Below are 15,464 nucleotides of genomic sequence, written 5' to 3' on the forward strand. Positions count from 1 at the left end.
TCTATCAATGTTTTGGCACTATGACACCAATGCACAGTATAATACATGAAGAAATTAAAAAAATAAAAAAAATCTGTTGCTAACCCAAATGCCATTATTCCATTTCTTTCATTGGTTTTAGTCTAAATTTTTTCCATATATTTGAAATCTCATACAAAAAAGTCAGCTTGATATTGACAGCAGCTTAAATAAGAAACAAAAATTCTTTACACTGAAGAGTCATAGCCTCTATCCCTGCCCCTAAGTATTAATTCTTACATTTGAATTTGCAGAGTTTCATTTAATTTTACTATAACGAGTTTAATAAATCTATCAATCTATGCAGCTAATCAGTAGCACCTTTTATTGAAGGATGCCAGCATGTAGGAGTCAAAATTTTCAAGGAAAAATATTTTATAAGGTTGCTTCATGTTTTTGAGACAAGGTCACACAGGATGCCTGTGACAATGTAGATTTATTCATTCAAAGTGATATGGGTAGCATTTCTTTAGCTTTCCTCACTTTTAAAATCTCTCTTCGGAAAGCATTTATGAGGGTTGACTGATGAAAATGTTTGTAGCTATAACACTCCAAGCTCTGGTCTTACAGGACTCTCAGCTCAGAAGACTGGCAGGCTCTCACCTTTGAGATCTTCCTTGAAGCATTCCTGTGTACCATACACTCAAGAAATCTTTCCATTCTGTAGAACCCTACAATCAACTGTCCTTCCCCCTTCTTTCCCTTGGCTTCAACTAAGTACAGCAACTGCACATGGCCCTCCCTGCCCTGAAGGGACAAATATATATTCAAATATATCATGAAACACAAGTATTTGTGCACATCAGTTGCTGATGTAAGTCCTAGGAAAAGCATTTGAGTATTATGAGTAATAACTGAGGTCATCAGTAAAGTTATCAGGGGAAAGACAAAGAGATCCTGTTTTGGTACAAACTTCACAGGTATTTCTAAATTCTTCAAGAGCAGCATAAGCTATCAGCATAAAGACCATTCCTGGGCTTGTTCAAAGGCTATAAAACTGAGTTTGAACTGGTTTGTGTTGATGTAACAATTACCTCTCCTTGGCAAAATTTCAACAGCAGAAATACCATAGATTCAGCAGAACACTGTGCTGAACAATGGACTTATCTATTTTAAGCAGGCAATAGTAAAGCACAATAAACAGAATGCATTGGAAATTTAAGTACATTTTAAAATCTACCAAAACCAAGATTCATTTCAACTGTGTTAAACAGGAATTTTTTTGCAGAAAAAAAATTACCATTATTTGAAGATCTGGGAAATATTGCTTGATAAATGAAGAAGAATGATGACACTAATTGATATAATGAAAAAACTCAAAAACCCCCCACCAACTCACCTCTTGAAAAGAAACAGATTAATCTCTTAATCTGTTAAAAAAGAGATTCCAGGGCAGGCCTGAATCTGTCAAAGTGACTTTCTTCTGAAACACACCAGATTAAAAACATGAAGGAAAACAAAAAAGCTCATAGACACAGAAAAGTCTCAAATATTAATTTTGGTCTACCCATCTGTAGTGTTTTTGTAGGAAATTTTCATAACATCAAGTAAAATTCAGTTCTGATTACTGCTTGGTTAACAGAAATAATTGTTAAGCTACAGAACCTACTATTATAATATTGTTGGGTTTTTCTGTATTGTTTGGGGGGGGGGGTTGGCTATTCATATGTTACTGTTTCAGCATGAAATACGTTGCATAATATAATGCAGAATCAGAAACAAGCAGGATATTTTTATTAGCAAAGCACATCAGATATCCTGAATTTTCTTCCAAATAAGCATAAAGTTCACTTTTAGTACCAGCTGTCTATTACACAACTAAATCCTGTTCCCCAAGAAATGGCTGAAAAAATGGTCAGGCACAAACTTCAAAGAAGTGCAGAATCAGGATAAAAAAGGGTTTCCTACATTTTCTCCTAGTCAAAGAGCTGAAAGTATTTTACTAGCATGATTTTTTTTTTTTTAATCCCATCCTTCTATACGGTAAAAGTTCTAATCTGCATTGTTTGGGATACATTAAACCAGTGCAGCAAGGGGATTTTGCAAATACCAAATAGGGTTCATTCACTGACCACAAGAACTTGTCACATAAACTATACATGCTGTGGATCACATTGTAAGAAAAAACCTGAAATACAAAATCACTAAAGTAAAATAACAGACATCATGACCTGCTGGCACCAATATCTGACCTTTATTCATTCAGAAATACAAACTCTGGTCTGGATTTGACTTCTTCCAAAAGTCTTTATGATTCTCTTAGATGGCAAGAGTTCTACCACTTCTGGCATTTTAATCAGTCATAAAGTGACAATTTTATTTCTTTTATGTATTTTATGATTTTCTTTCATCCTGAAGAAAAGTATCCTTCATCTGAAGCAGAAAGTATCCTAAAGCTTCTTAAAGCATCCAAGCAATTTAGGAATTGAAATACAAAGTAAGAGAGTATATTTATAATTAGGTCTTATTAAGAACAGAGATAAAGTTTCTGTACTTCTGAAAATGAACACAGCTGAAAAAGTCTTGTATAGAAATTCAACTACACATACTACAGTGAATTCATGCAAAAATTTCATTTTACTACTATTATCTGCTCCTTCTAGAAATACATTTATAATACATGCTTCACTCACAGTGATTCAAGAGCACTTACATTGTTCAAGGATAAGCCTGATTACTTTGCTTAATTGGGCCTTGAAGAACAGTGGCAGTTGCTTCTGAAGAAAAAGGGCAACAATAAAATGAGTAGCCCTAAAGAAGTAAGTTTCTTAGAAAATTTTACAACAGGAAGTTGTTCTTGAACAACTATGGAATAATCCTGACTATGGGTTTTATTAATTTGTCAGATTTTACTTCCCTCTTAAAAAAAGAACAATATTGAGTAGTGTCCCTATAAGATGCAAATTTATTAGCCTAATATCAGTGATTTTACATACAGAATTACAACACAATCACGACATCACTGCAGTAAAGTTAAGGTTGGATGACATGTAACTTCACAAGTCTCTTTTCATTACAGTGGAGCAATGGCACTGGTCAAATTTTACTAGATAGGAGGAAAGGAAAATCTTCAGTTACTAGAAGCCATTTTTATTGTCTCCAAACCTGACAATAATCTACAAAATCTCTTTGAAGAGTTTGAGTGCAGAAAGGCAAGTAACTTCTCAACAGAACAATCCAATATTTTAATTACCAAAATAGGTCATATATGTCTTATGAAACATCTCTTACTACTTTTGTTGTAGTTTTTAGAATGCCATGTATCAACCTAAAGAGCACTGATGTTAACAAATCTAATAACTCCATTTCAGAGAATACATTCTGCCAACAGCAGCTCAAAAGTAGTCAGAAACCTGAAAGTCATTTCACAGTCTTCAAACTCAGCAATATAAATTGCACCAAATGCACCATGTGAAGAACAATTTAATAGCATATATACTAAAAGCACTCTCTTGTGCGCCTAAAAATTTTTAAAACTGCCCCAGATTATGTACTGAGCAAAACCACCTCTTAATCTTTTAGAGTCAACAGTGGCAAAACGTAACAAAAGAATAGGTCTTTTAATCCAAAAGAAAGCAGCATGCTCTAGAATCTGCAAATAATCTGTCTGTTGGACCTTACTGTTCATAAATACAAGCTTTACCAAGACTAACTAGTTAACCCTGATAAAACAGATGAGTTTTTTACAAAAATACAGCAATGCAGCAGGGAAGCAACCAAGAAATGTTGCTGGTCCTATGGCAGTTGGACTAATTTAAATGCATTGGCTTTGCAATATTTTGTATGTCAGTTTTTCCACCTATGAGCAATGACTTCACTGCATAAACCTCACTGTTGAACCCAAAGATTTCTGAAAGCACACTAATTCAATTTTTTATGTAATACTTTGAACTTCAGTAAGTTGCAATAAACTCACACCAGACTCTACGTTTTGTAAATATCTAAAATTTTATAAACAAACACCTATATACATTCTGAAGCTGCAAAAGAAATTTATTAATATCTGCAAAATAATAGGTTACTAACTAGGGTGACTGTAACTGGTTTTAATGCTGTCATTAGCAGACTAGACACTTTTTAGCCGCCTAAAAGTCATGTTTGGCAATCAGACTACAATCACTCTTCCTGCTAATCAGCAGCACCTGTTAAAGGGTATTTGTTTTCCTTTGTTGGATCTCTCTCATATATATTTAAATTTTTTCTAGGTATCACCAGCCTGATTTAAGAATGCACCAGGTATTTCATAGTTTAATATCTCCAGCATCTGCTCCAATTATTTTAAAAGGTTAAAACATGAAACAGAAAGCCAAGTCATCATCATCCCCATAAACCTTACTAAGCAACACTGTTGAGCCATTTCCAGCTGACAAAACAGCTATACCATTTACACAGGCTACAATAACTGAATAATCACTTCTCAAGGCCAACTTTGGAAACATCCATGTGATACGACTACACCAAAATTAAATTATAGATGTAAAACAGTACAGACATTTGCAGACAGAGCAAGGATTATTAAAATATTATTATTATATAATATTAAGACAGATACCTGCTTCATTTTTTATGGGACAAACTCAATATCACAACTCGTTTAGACAGTGTTACCTTCTATGAGAACAAAACATACCCCAATTTCATTCCACATTACCACTTTTGTCACTAGACAAATAAACAGCACTGTTTTCCCAATATTATAATCCATCGAGCAATATAATAATTACATGTTAGACTGACCTAAAATGATAATTGTTTTCTTACACCACATAACACAAGTCACTTGTTTGCTCTAAAAGCAATACTTGAAGATGCAGATATAAGAAGTTACGATTAATTTAAGAGAATGTCTTAACCTGCCTAGGAACCTGTGTAAATACTGTGGTTGTCAGCCCATACTGGGCTCTGTGCTATCATGACTACCTATTACCAGTGCTTGTATACAGTACTTGCAACGCTTGCACAAACTGCAGTTTACGCTACCAGTGAAACACACCTTAAAAGACGACAGGAACTTTCCTGATACAAATTCAGAACTGTCAAGCAACAACTGTCACTTAAAATATTTCTGTAATTTCACAAAATGTGACAACAATAAAACGAATAATAATAATAGTGCTACACGTTTCTAATTGGCTGTCAACATGCATCACATCATCTATTCTTAAAAAAGAACTGATCTTTCATCCCACAATATTTCTTATTCAATAACATTAAGAGTACACATCTTATCTTGCTGGATGGAATATGCACATGGCTTGTGTAAATCACCCTATAAATCAAATACCACTGCTCAATTCTATCAGTGATACATTTAATCACATGGTTATACAGCTGAACATAAAACCAAGCACCCTTTACTGCCACCTCTTTATTCTTAAAATCCAAAGAGTATTTTCTTACCTCAGCGGCCTGTGTCTCCTGGTGTAATAAAGTTAGACCTGTCAAGTCTTCTAAGAAGGAATGTGAGGAATTAAAAACTTTAGCTAGGAAATTAAACCCTTCTCGTTCATACTGGTCAAGGACCTGCCAAATAAACAAACAGAAAAGGATTTCAAATAAGATGCCTGTAATGTGATTCATCATATTTTGCTCACAAAATTGAAGTAAAATCTTTCTCAACACCCAGAAAATGTCTGTATACTGTAAACAGGTAAAAATTACAGAGAAAAGAATGATTTCTCCCAACTCAATTTCTGAAGCGGGGAAAGGCAGAGGGAAGAGGGAAGAGAAGTGAGATTTCAAATTTCCTGCTTTAAACATATTTTTAAGCTTATAAAAAGACAGATGATATGGCAAGAAGAGAAAGTTGCAAACTCATGAAAGGAGCATTTGAGTTACAAAAACACAGTAAAAGACTGTTCCAATGTATCAGTTTGGGGAAAGAACCATGCTGGGGCAGACTGAAAAATTCTCCGAGTCAGTGTCCAAGTCCAACATCCTCCTAATCTCCAGAGATTCATGGTTTGGGACTAGCGTATCTTAAAGCACTCTCTATTTTTCTACTCTGGAAAGGAAATTTTCCCAGTTTATCTTTTATTTTGAGAATCTTATAGACTCTTACAAGAACTGTGAGGAAGGTTTTAGCCTACTCTCCTCTCAAACTCCTGATCATGAAGAATTTTATTTCATGCAGCTTTAGCTTAAATAACTATTTGGCAAGCTGATTTCAATCAAGCATGATGGAGACTGAGGAAAGAAAAGATAAATGTCCATGATTAACACGATTCTACAAGTTTTGTGAAAGCAGGTAGCAAGAAAATGGAAAGAACTTATGATAGAGCAATGCAAGTATCCATAGTTTTCTTATTTTTATTGTGAGTTCTACCACTGATCATTTAATATCTTGCTCTGCTGTCATCAGTCTCACAGATGAAGCAGGTGAGCTTGACAGACTGCAAAGCAACTTTTCCTATAGAAATTCATGTAGCAGAGCAGGATGCACAGAGGGACTTCAGAAACACAAAGTATTTTAATACAAAGGAGCAATATATATGACATGGATAGAGAGGCAGGGGAAAGAGCATCAGTATCATCCCATAGAAGGAAGATGCAAGCTTTTCAGAAGAGTCCATGGTACAGCTTAATCTATGAAGCTGAATGCCTGCCAAAACCCTTTTACTGTGAAAGCTATTGTTGTCTTTCTCAACACTTACATCTTCATCTCAATCAACATCTTCCTCAGATAAATCAATAACACTTCAAGAGTGAAGGACAGAAAAAGGGACTAATGATCAGGCAGTTCCACAGATGGCTGTTATTTTTTAGAATGGCTGTTATTTTTTGGAATGAATGTAATTTCCAAAACCTAGCACCTGTAAAAGCCAGCAGCTCTTCCAGTTGCTGATTCTGATAATCTACTCCTGCCTCTCACCCTCCCACACACTTTGTTCCTGTGTATTTAAAGCCCATGCATGTCTTAAGTCCACACACGAGTCCCTCTTTACCACATCAATTTTTAGAATCATAGAATAGAATCATTTAGGCTGGAAAAGACCTTTAAGATCATCAAGTCCAACCATTAACCTAGCACTGCCAAGTCCACCACTAAACCAGGGCCCTAAGCACCCCATCTACACTGCTTTTAAATATCCCTAGGGATGGGGACTCAACCCCTTCCCTTGGCAGCCCATTCCAACCCTTTCTGTGATGAATTTTTCCCTAATATCCAATCTAAACCTCCCCTCGTGCAACTTGAGGCAGTTTTCCCTCATCCCATTGCCTGTTACCTGGGAGCAGAGCCCAACACCCTCCCCCACCCCCAGCTCCCCCCTCCATTCAGGCATAGGAGCAATAAGGTCTCCCCTCAGCCTCCTCTTCTCCAGGCTGAACACCCCCCAGCTCCCCCAGCTGCTCCCCATTAGCCTTGGGCTCCAGACCCCTCACCAGCTTCTTTCACTGTATATATTCTATCCTTATTTTGAGACAGAAGCAGTTAAGAGAAATTTGTACAGCTTATGTACTCTTTAAACATATCCACTCTTACTGGATGGACGAGTTCCCTGTAACCAGTGGAATTCATTTCCTCTGGGAAAGAAAAAAAAAAGCCACCCTGAAAGAACTGTAGTTTGTTGTATTGTGAAATAGGCAAATCAACAGAGTGAGCTTCATTCCAAGGCTTAAAAATGAACAGACAACCCTGGCTTCCCCTACCCCCAAAGAAGCCATTCACTCTTCTTTGGACAATACGGGAGAAAAAAATAAGTGGGGACGAAAGAAAATAATTTCATTATGAATTTATCTAACTCAACCAAACACACAACTCACTCTCAACAATCTTAGTCTTTTCTAGTTTAACAGTTCCTAAAGGTCACAAATAACCTTTGCATTGATAAATCTTAAAACTGTTTGAACTTGCACAGGCCAACAGCATTCTTCAGCAAAACACATCCAGTGAGCTTTTACACTGAGTCCTACAGGAATTCAAGCTCATTTAAAAGTATATTTATATTTAGCTGACAAACCGTAAGTATACAGGTAAAACAGGCTGGGATCTGCACTCAAATCTTCATGCAAAATGTCCATTTAGCAGCAATTATCTACTACATACTTAGGTTTCAAAAAAAAAAACAAACCCACAAACAGAAACAACTGAAACAGAACTACAAAGAGGAATAAGACAGATGTAGGGGACTATGACAAACGTTTGGCACCTTCTTGACCACACTCGACACTTCTATAATAAATAAATAAATAAAACCAGCATTTCATGTTCTCTTACTAAATCTGCAGAAATTGTTCTTCATACTTTAAAGACTTATTTTGCCATACATGGGGTTTTGTGTATTTGTGCAACGACCTGTAAGCATAATCAAAAATTAAAAAATAAAAAAGGAAAGAAAAAAATATTAAAAAAATGCTTAGGAACAGTTCTTTGGGGTTTTCTTGTTGTTTGTTATTCCTGAGATAAACACAGCAAGACAAAGTCATCTGACCATTCACAATGCAGTGCAAGAGAACTGGACAACTTCAGCATTCCATTTGAGATATGTCCTCTAATATTATCCATTATGTATACTGGGAAATTGCACTGTGGATATATATACACACATTTAATGACTATTCTGTGTTCCAAAACTCTAATAAACCAACCAGATGCACACAAGTCTCTCGAATCTGGCTCTTTGTGAAACACTGTATACACACATCAATTTATAAATTTGGATTATGTTCACAGCCCTGCCTGTATATAAACCTCAAAGTGATCAGCATTATCGAATGTGTTGCTATTGCTTTAATTTGTTGGAACCACAATACATAGTTTATGAGATGACTTTTCAGTGATGTAGGCCAGATTCATGGTTCATGGTATGTTGAAACAATATACAGCCTATACACAATGAAACTGTAGCCTTATTGTAAAATATTACAGCATATCAAAGAAATGCAGGGACAACAACAATAAAATATTTTGGTTTCTTCCCAGAGGTAAAAATTGCTAAAAGATGTATACTACATTGGGATACGCAAATATTCTGAACAGAGCAGGGAACCGAGCGCAACCTTACTACATACAAGAAATCTATCAAATAGCCTTTACAACGGGTTGATTTTGTCACTCAGTTAATTATGCCTCGATTCATTTCCAAAGAACTGTGACTCAAGCCTGAAGTGAAAATTTCCGGGTATTGCTTCCTCAGTAAGTCCATTACTTCAGTTTGCCAGGGGCTCTGTATAAACTGGCCCAGGTTATTTCCGAGATGTGCTTAACCTTTCTGTATTCCCTGCCATAACTATAAATGAATTCTCATGTACTCACACAAAGCAGACTATATGACTACAGGAACATCCACAATGTCTAGCGTTAGTTTTGGATGAATCACCTGGAAGAATTTGTATTAAATCCAAGCGTCCTTTCTGTCGTGATTAGCATGGAACACACTAGGAAGTCTCCCATTAAGTGTGTTCCAAAATATTAGTATTAATAAAGCATTAATATAAATAAGATCACAGAACTACGAGTTGAAGGTATATTATTTTGGATCTAGTGAACTATACTTTTTTTAAGTTGGAGAGAAATGATTCACGTTAATATGACAAAATCTGCTATTGTTAAAGGAAGATTTTAAAATTTATTTTCTCCCTGTAGAAACTCCATCATGTCACACTGCTAGACTTGCCATGGCACTGCAATGGCAAATTTAGGTTAGGGTAAAAATCTGACTAGAGACACAGAGTATCTTAAAAACCTAAAGTACAACAATACAGAATATTTTTCTTCTACTAACACTTGCAGAAGCCTGAAAAACTTTATCAAAAAGTGTACTTGCTGATTACAATTACTTGATTTTTATGATGGGAACAGCCTGCTGAATAGCAGTATCTGTTAACTAGTTTTAAAACAGAAGTTCCAGCCACTTAGCCCAGAGAACAACATATCAGGGAGCCAAGAATGACCTGGCAGCATCACTCAGTTTGCTACCTGAACAGAGGCAGTACCGTTAAAGAAGGCATACTGTACCATGAAATCCTTTTAATATAGGCAGCAATTGAAAGAACATTTTGTCACCTTCAGTGACTTTATTTCCCAATTCAGATTATTAAAACTTTGCAATAAATACCATAAAAGGGATAAACACAATTAACTTGCCCATGTCTAACCTTTACTGCACAAATGCAACGACAGCTGTCTTCCGATAAATGTACTGAGGCATACATTTGTCCAGTAGCCACTGAACATACATCAAAAAGAAAAAAGCGTAAGGCAAAATAAAACTCATCTCAAATTCCTATGTCAGGAGACCACACAGGAATACTCTGCAGGTCACTAGGAATAAAGCCAGTCTAGACACCAAATAGGCACAAAGTAATTCCAGATTTAATAAGTGCCCCATTTGTTGCTGTGTGGAAAGGAAATTTTCTCCTATTTAATGATGTCCAGCAGAGTCTAAAGGCCCATGGTTGGCATGAGTTTGCTTTTTCAGTTCTTAACAATTCCCTTTGCTGCTAAGACCATACTTGGTACCAATGTGATGCTTTACAGAAGGACAAATACTTGAGAGATGTTATAATTTTTACTATTTTTGATCTCAAATTAGTTACTATCTGACCACAGATGTAAAAAATCCCTCACAAACTTTTTCTGGGAATAAACGTGTCACTATCCAGTCATTCAGTTACGTGTCACTATGTAGCAATTAATTTTCTCAAGCAGAAAAAACTTCAAAGCAGCAGCAAAAAGAACCAGAAGGATGTTAATTCTTCTGCCCAGCAAGGCAAGCTGGAGCAATACAGATTTATTAAGGAACTCTTAGCTTTTTCTCACTTGCAGGTCACTTTTCAGAGCTTAGGAGGAGAATTAGAAGGTAGGATGCCTTCTGTATTTCACGTCTGTTACAAATACTGTCAGGAGAACCCACATTTTAAAACCACACCCTTTCCTGACACATGGATCTCCTCTTAGGTTGACACCATAATCTCGGTTCCAATCTCCATTTTACAGAGCCAGAGCAACAACTGATTTTTGACATGACAGTACTTTAATAAAACAAATGACTATGTGGATGCACATTATTACAACAGAGACAAATTAATGTATTGCTAAAGCCTTTTGTGTAAATGATACACAGTAACCCACTTTATTAGCAATCTTTTTATTCTTGTCTGTTTACTGAAGGAAAAAACCCAAATCTCGTGGTAGGAGGAAAAAAAATAGAGGTTTAGAGTAAAAGAACTTGTTCTGAAACAAGAAACAGATGTGCAGCCCTGGTGTTATATTCTTTTTAATAGCATTCTTCACAAAGAAGTCTCAATTGCTGGATAGACATTCAGAAAGATAATCTGGCTCCAGGATTGCTTTATAGCATAGATGTTAATATATGGTTGAGTAAAAATAGTCCTAATCCCAATAACCTGGCCACTGATGTAAAACTGGCTCACATTTTATGCCTCACTTAAAAATCATGTGACAGAAGTTTTTTACCAGTATTTACATTTGGTTTGCATTTCTGTTTTCTAAGTAGTTAGCATCTCTAGAGCTTGAAACAGTGTTGTTTACTTCCCAGGAAAAACAAAGAAAGAAATTACTGTTATCAGATTTATTGTTTATACTAAAATATATGGGTAGCCTACCTCCAAAACAATATTGGTGGTGTGTTTTACAATCTTCTTGGCTTTAAACACTTTCCACTCAAAGAAGACAGCACACTTCCCCTCCCTGCCTCCCTCCAAAGGGGACAGATACTTCATTAAACATATCCGAGTCAGAAAAATCACAAAATTCAATGTTCTATTTAGAAATTTTACATGCCTAGATATATTTTTGCACACTGCTAACTATCCAGTTATCACAGGCAACGCAGGATGAATAGAAAACTACTGTGTTAGCATGCCGAAGAGGCATTTCAGTTTCAACAGCTGCTTGGAAAATAAGAGAGACATGTAAAAGTCTTGACAGTTAAACTCTTCAAAGCTCAATGTATCTGCTATTAAAACAGGAAGTTTAGTGAAAGACTACAATGCTGTGAAGAATCTTCCTAATTGAGAAGAGAATAAGATGAGACACGTGAACCATTGGGATCTTGGGACTAGGCAGTTGCACAGGCAGCACTGCTAACGTGTAAGATTTTATCATGAGACCATAATTCTGGTTTTCTTAAAAAATCTTCAGCTCCTAGGCTCTTCCCTTTTCATAAGTTCTTAATTTCTATTGCCATTTGGTCCTAAAAAGTTGTAAAGAAAAGCCTAATAAGGTGATCCTGTCATATATCTATGAAAAAGAATGCAACAAAATTGAACTTTTCTGAAGATCACGTAATGATTTTTCAGGGACTCAGTTCATGATATTGGAATAGCAAAGTCTGACAATGTTCCACGAGCACAAAGATGACTCTTAAAGACACTTCGTCTCTTGATAACGTTCCAAGTATTATCTTAACGTGTTTACAAATGGTCATGCACACTTGTGCATTCACACACAATTAAGTTTTAAGAACAAGATCATAAAACAAAGTTCTGAAGAAGGCTGTATTCCAGGTGCAAGCTGAAGAAGGCTACTCTGAAAATATTGGAATGTTATAAACCATAAGGCAAAAATGGCATCATTTTTGGCTCACGTCCAAACAATTAAAACACCCTCTGCATACACAATTTTTTCCTTACCGTCCCATAATCGGTATTAAAAATGAAAGCAAATCAGTATAAAACCTTAACTAATCCAAGTACAATATGCTGAAAATTCCTTTAAGAAAGAGACTACTGTTTTAATTTAGAGTAGGAATGTAGTGATACAAATGTGTTTTGTCTGTTGCTATTACCTACACTGATTTTGAACCGCAATAGATAGAAAATGGAGTATTAACTTACTGAAGAATAGGCCCTGAAAGGTATCAAGAATATTTTTTTAGCTTAGGACTTTTCTTCTTTTGAATAGTGAGAAGGAGAAAAGTAGAGCTCCCAGAAATTTAAGAGATTAGCACAGTCTTGTCTACGTTAAGTTCTCGGGAGCTGTATGCATTCTGAGCTTTTCTGAAATAACCTTGATGTGTTTTATTTACAAGTAACCATTTCTCCTGATATGAACTGATTGACTTATAATACAGACAAAACTACAAGATTTTTATTTTAGCTACTCTTTCCGTTCTAAAACATTTCTCACAAATTATTTGAAACATAATGGCATCTTCAGATTACAGTCAATATAAGGACTTTCTACTGGACAGTGTACAAGTTTAAGGCATTCCCTGCCTGAAAGCATTAGTAAATAGAAGTGAAAAGAAAGAGATAAAGAGAGAAGGCGAGTAAAAGAAAATAAACATCTCCATTTTAGAGACTGAGAATAGAGGAATGGAATAGTTTTCAAGTAGACAATATCATGAGATCATCTGTCCTGACCTCTTTTAGCACATGGGTATATCCTTCAGTCCCCTAATAGCCATCTTTTGCTTGCTCCACATTTTACACTTGACAGGTATTTACAACTGTATTTACCCCCATTCTGCTTCCTGTCCAAAATTTATGCTGATTAGCTCATCTGCAGTTACAACATTTTTGGCTCCAGTTCACACTGGCATTAGTCACTATCTACTGTACAGCACCTGAAGGAAGCCCTTCTTTTTCCCCAGTCACATCTGAGGTTATTGACAATTTGTGGCTGGATAATCTGTTTGTTACTCATATATAGGGACAGGTATCTATAGCACAATTCTCATTTTTGCCTTGAAGAAACAGTCCAGAAACTGCATTTATTTTCTGCAGGCAATTTCTAGTGCTAGAAATGAAGCAAGGTCACTTCCCCAAACATCTAAGAACATTATTTTTCTCCCAGAAAAGCAGCTGTCCTATGCTGAATACCATTGTGGCTGTCTATACAATTTGATTCTACAAAGACTGGAACTGTCCATCTTTGATGGGTTGACTTAGGCAAGCAAAAAGCCAGTGCTGACTGTGTACTGCACATGAAGTCATTTATTCCCTCTAGCTCTCCCCTGCCATCAGCAGTTCAACAATAAGGCATGATCTGTCAGACACTAAGCACCCAAAACTATCACTACCTTAAGCAGAAATTGCAGCTGCTCAGTAGTTCCTAAAAAGAGATCTCTAGCTTGAAAATCCGCATTTTGTAGACTATTTCAGAGCAGATTTTATTACCTGTATGTGCTATAATATCTATGCAAAACAGCACTGGAAGAACAACATTTTCACCAAAATCACATATGTTTATCCTACTTCATCAGGTTCAGTTATTTCACCATCTTTTGAAATGCAATTTCCTTCACTTTTTTCCAATTTCAAAGAAAACAGAAGTATTTCTGCAAAGACACAGATATAGGCAACCCTGTAAAAATATGGAAAAATTGAATAAAGGTTAAACTTAACCTAAAGTTTTCAAAAAAGCCTACATGAGCATTTGCAAACAAAAGAACAGTTGCCCAAAAAAGCGAGGGTCATGATTTGTGAAGTTTAACAAAAGAAAGTAAGTATAGATGTAGACAGACTCCTGTCAAAGACTGCAACAAGAAGAATGCAGAAAAGCATACAAGAAAAAATTACAACAGTTAAAATAGGAAGGTATTACAAAATTATTGAAAAAAGATGTAGTACCCATCCCTTTCTTCTCATGAGATCAAAAATATAATTGAAATACAAGTAAACTACAAATTATTTAAATATTACAATATAACATTTTAGCATAATTTAAATATGATATTATAATAAAGCAAGTCCTATTTGCATAAATATTAGGGGAAAAAAAATAATCAGACTCTCACATGATCACCCAACTCCATGAGACAACTGTTACAAGACCTGACCATAGACGAGAGAAACATGGATTTATTTCCATTTTTTCACTGCTGCATGTTGGCATTGCTTTTCAATATGTAGAGGTAGAATTGCAGCTGAAATTGTCAAATGCACATAGTACTTGTCCTGGTTTCGGCTGGGATAGAGCTAATTTTCTTCATAGTAGCTAGCATAGTGCTGTGTTTTGGATTTAGTACCAGAAGAATGTTGATAACACACTGATGTTTTCAGCTGTTGCCAAGTAGTGCTCAGACTACTCAAGGACTTTTTGAGCTTCTCCTGCTTGCCCAGGTGCATAACAAGCTGGGAGTACAGCACAGCTAGCACAGCTAACCCAAACTGACCAAAGAGCTATTCCATACCATATAACGTCATGCTTGGGGGGGGGCGGTTAGTTCGGTCGGTCGGTCGCGGGGAGACTGCTCGGGGCTCGGGGACTGCTCGCGGCTCGGGACAGGCTGGGCATCGGTCGGTGGGTGGTGAGCAATTGCCTTGTGCCTCATTCGTTTTGTATATTCTGTATATTCTGTTATCATTCTCATTATTACTATTATTATTATTTTCTCTTATTAAACTGTCTTTATCTCAGCCCTCGGCTCTAACCTTTTATTTTCTTCCCGATTCTCTCCCCCATCCCACTGAGGGAGGGGGGGGAGTGAGCGAGCGGCTGCGTGGTGCATAGTTGCCAGCTGGGTTAAACCACGACA

At 36.2% G+C, this 15,464-nt stretch overlaps 1 protein-coding gene across 4 annotated transcripts in view; it reads right to left on the minus strand.

Annotated features, from left to right (window-relative positions):
* ATG7 (autophagy related 7) overlaps positions 1 to 15,464 on the minus strand; it is a 114,184-nt gene that overhangs the window by 56,267 nt on the left and 42,453 nt on the right. Inside the window, exons 17-19 of one of the 4 annotated variants that reach the window (XM_035892188.1) lie at positions 5,419 to 5,541; positions 2,672 to 2,735; positions 1,420 to 1,441 (exon numbers count right to left, since the gene is read on the minus strand). The exons of 1 other annotated variant lie outside the window; for it this stretch is intronic. In XM_035892188.1, the coding sequence (XP_035748081.1) occupies positions 1,440 to 1,441; positions 2,672 to 2,735; positions 5,419 to 5,541 (189 nt within the window). In that variant the 3' untranslated portion in view covers positions 1,420 to 1,439. Of the gene's footprint in view, positions 1 to 1,419; positions 1,442 to 2,671; positions 2,736 to 5,418; positions 5,542 to 15,464 lie in introns of those variants that run through there. 2 more of the 4 variants (XM_035892189.1, XM_035892190.1) reach the window with 2 other exon arrangements.

Source organism: Egretta garzetta, unplaced genomic scaffold, assembly GCF_000687185.1.
Source record: "Egretta garzetta isolate BGI_Z169 unplaced genomic scaffold, ASM68718v1 scaffold553, whole genome shotgun sequence".
NCBI classification, from domain to species: Eukaryota; Metazoa; Chordata; class Aves; order Pelecaniformes; family Ardeidae; genus Egretta; species Egretta garzetta.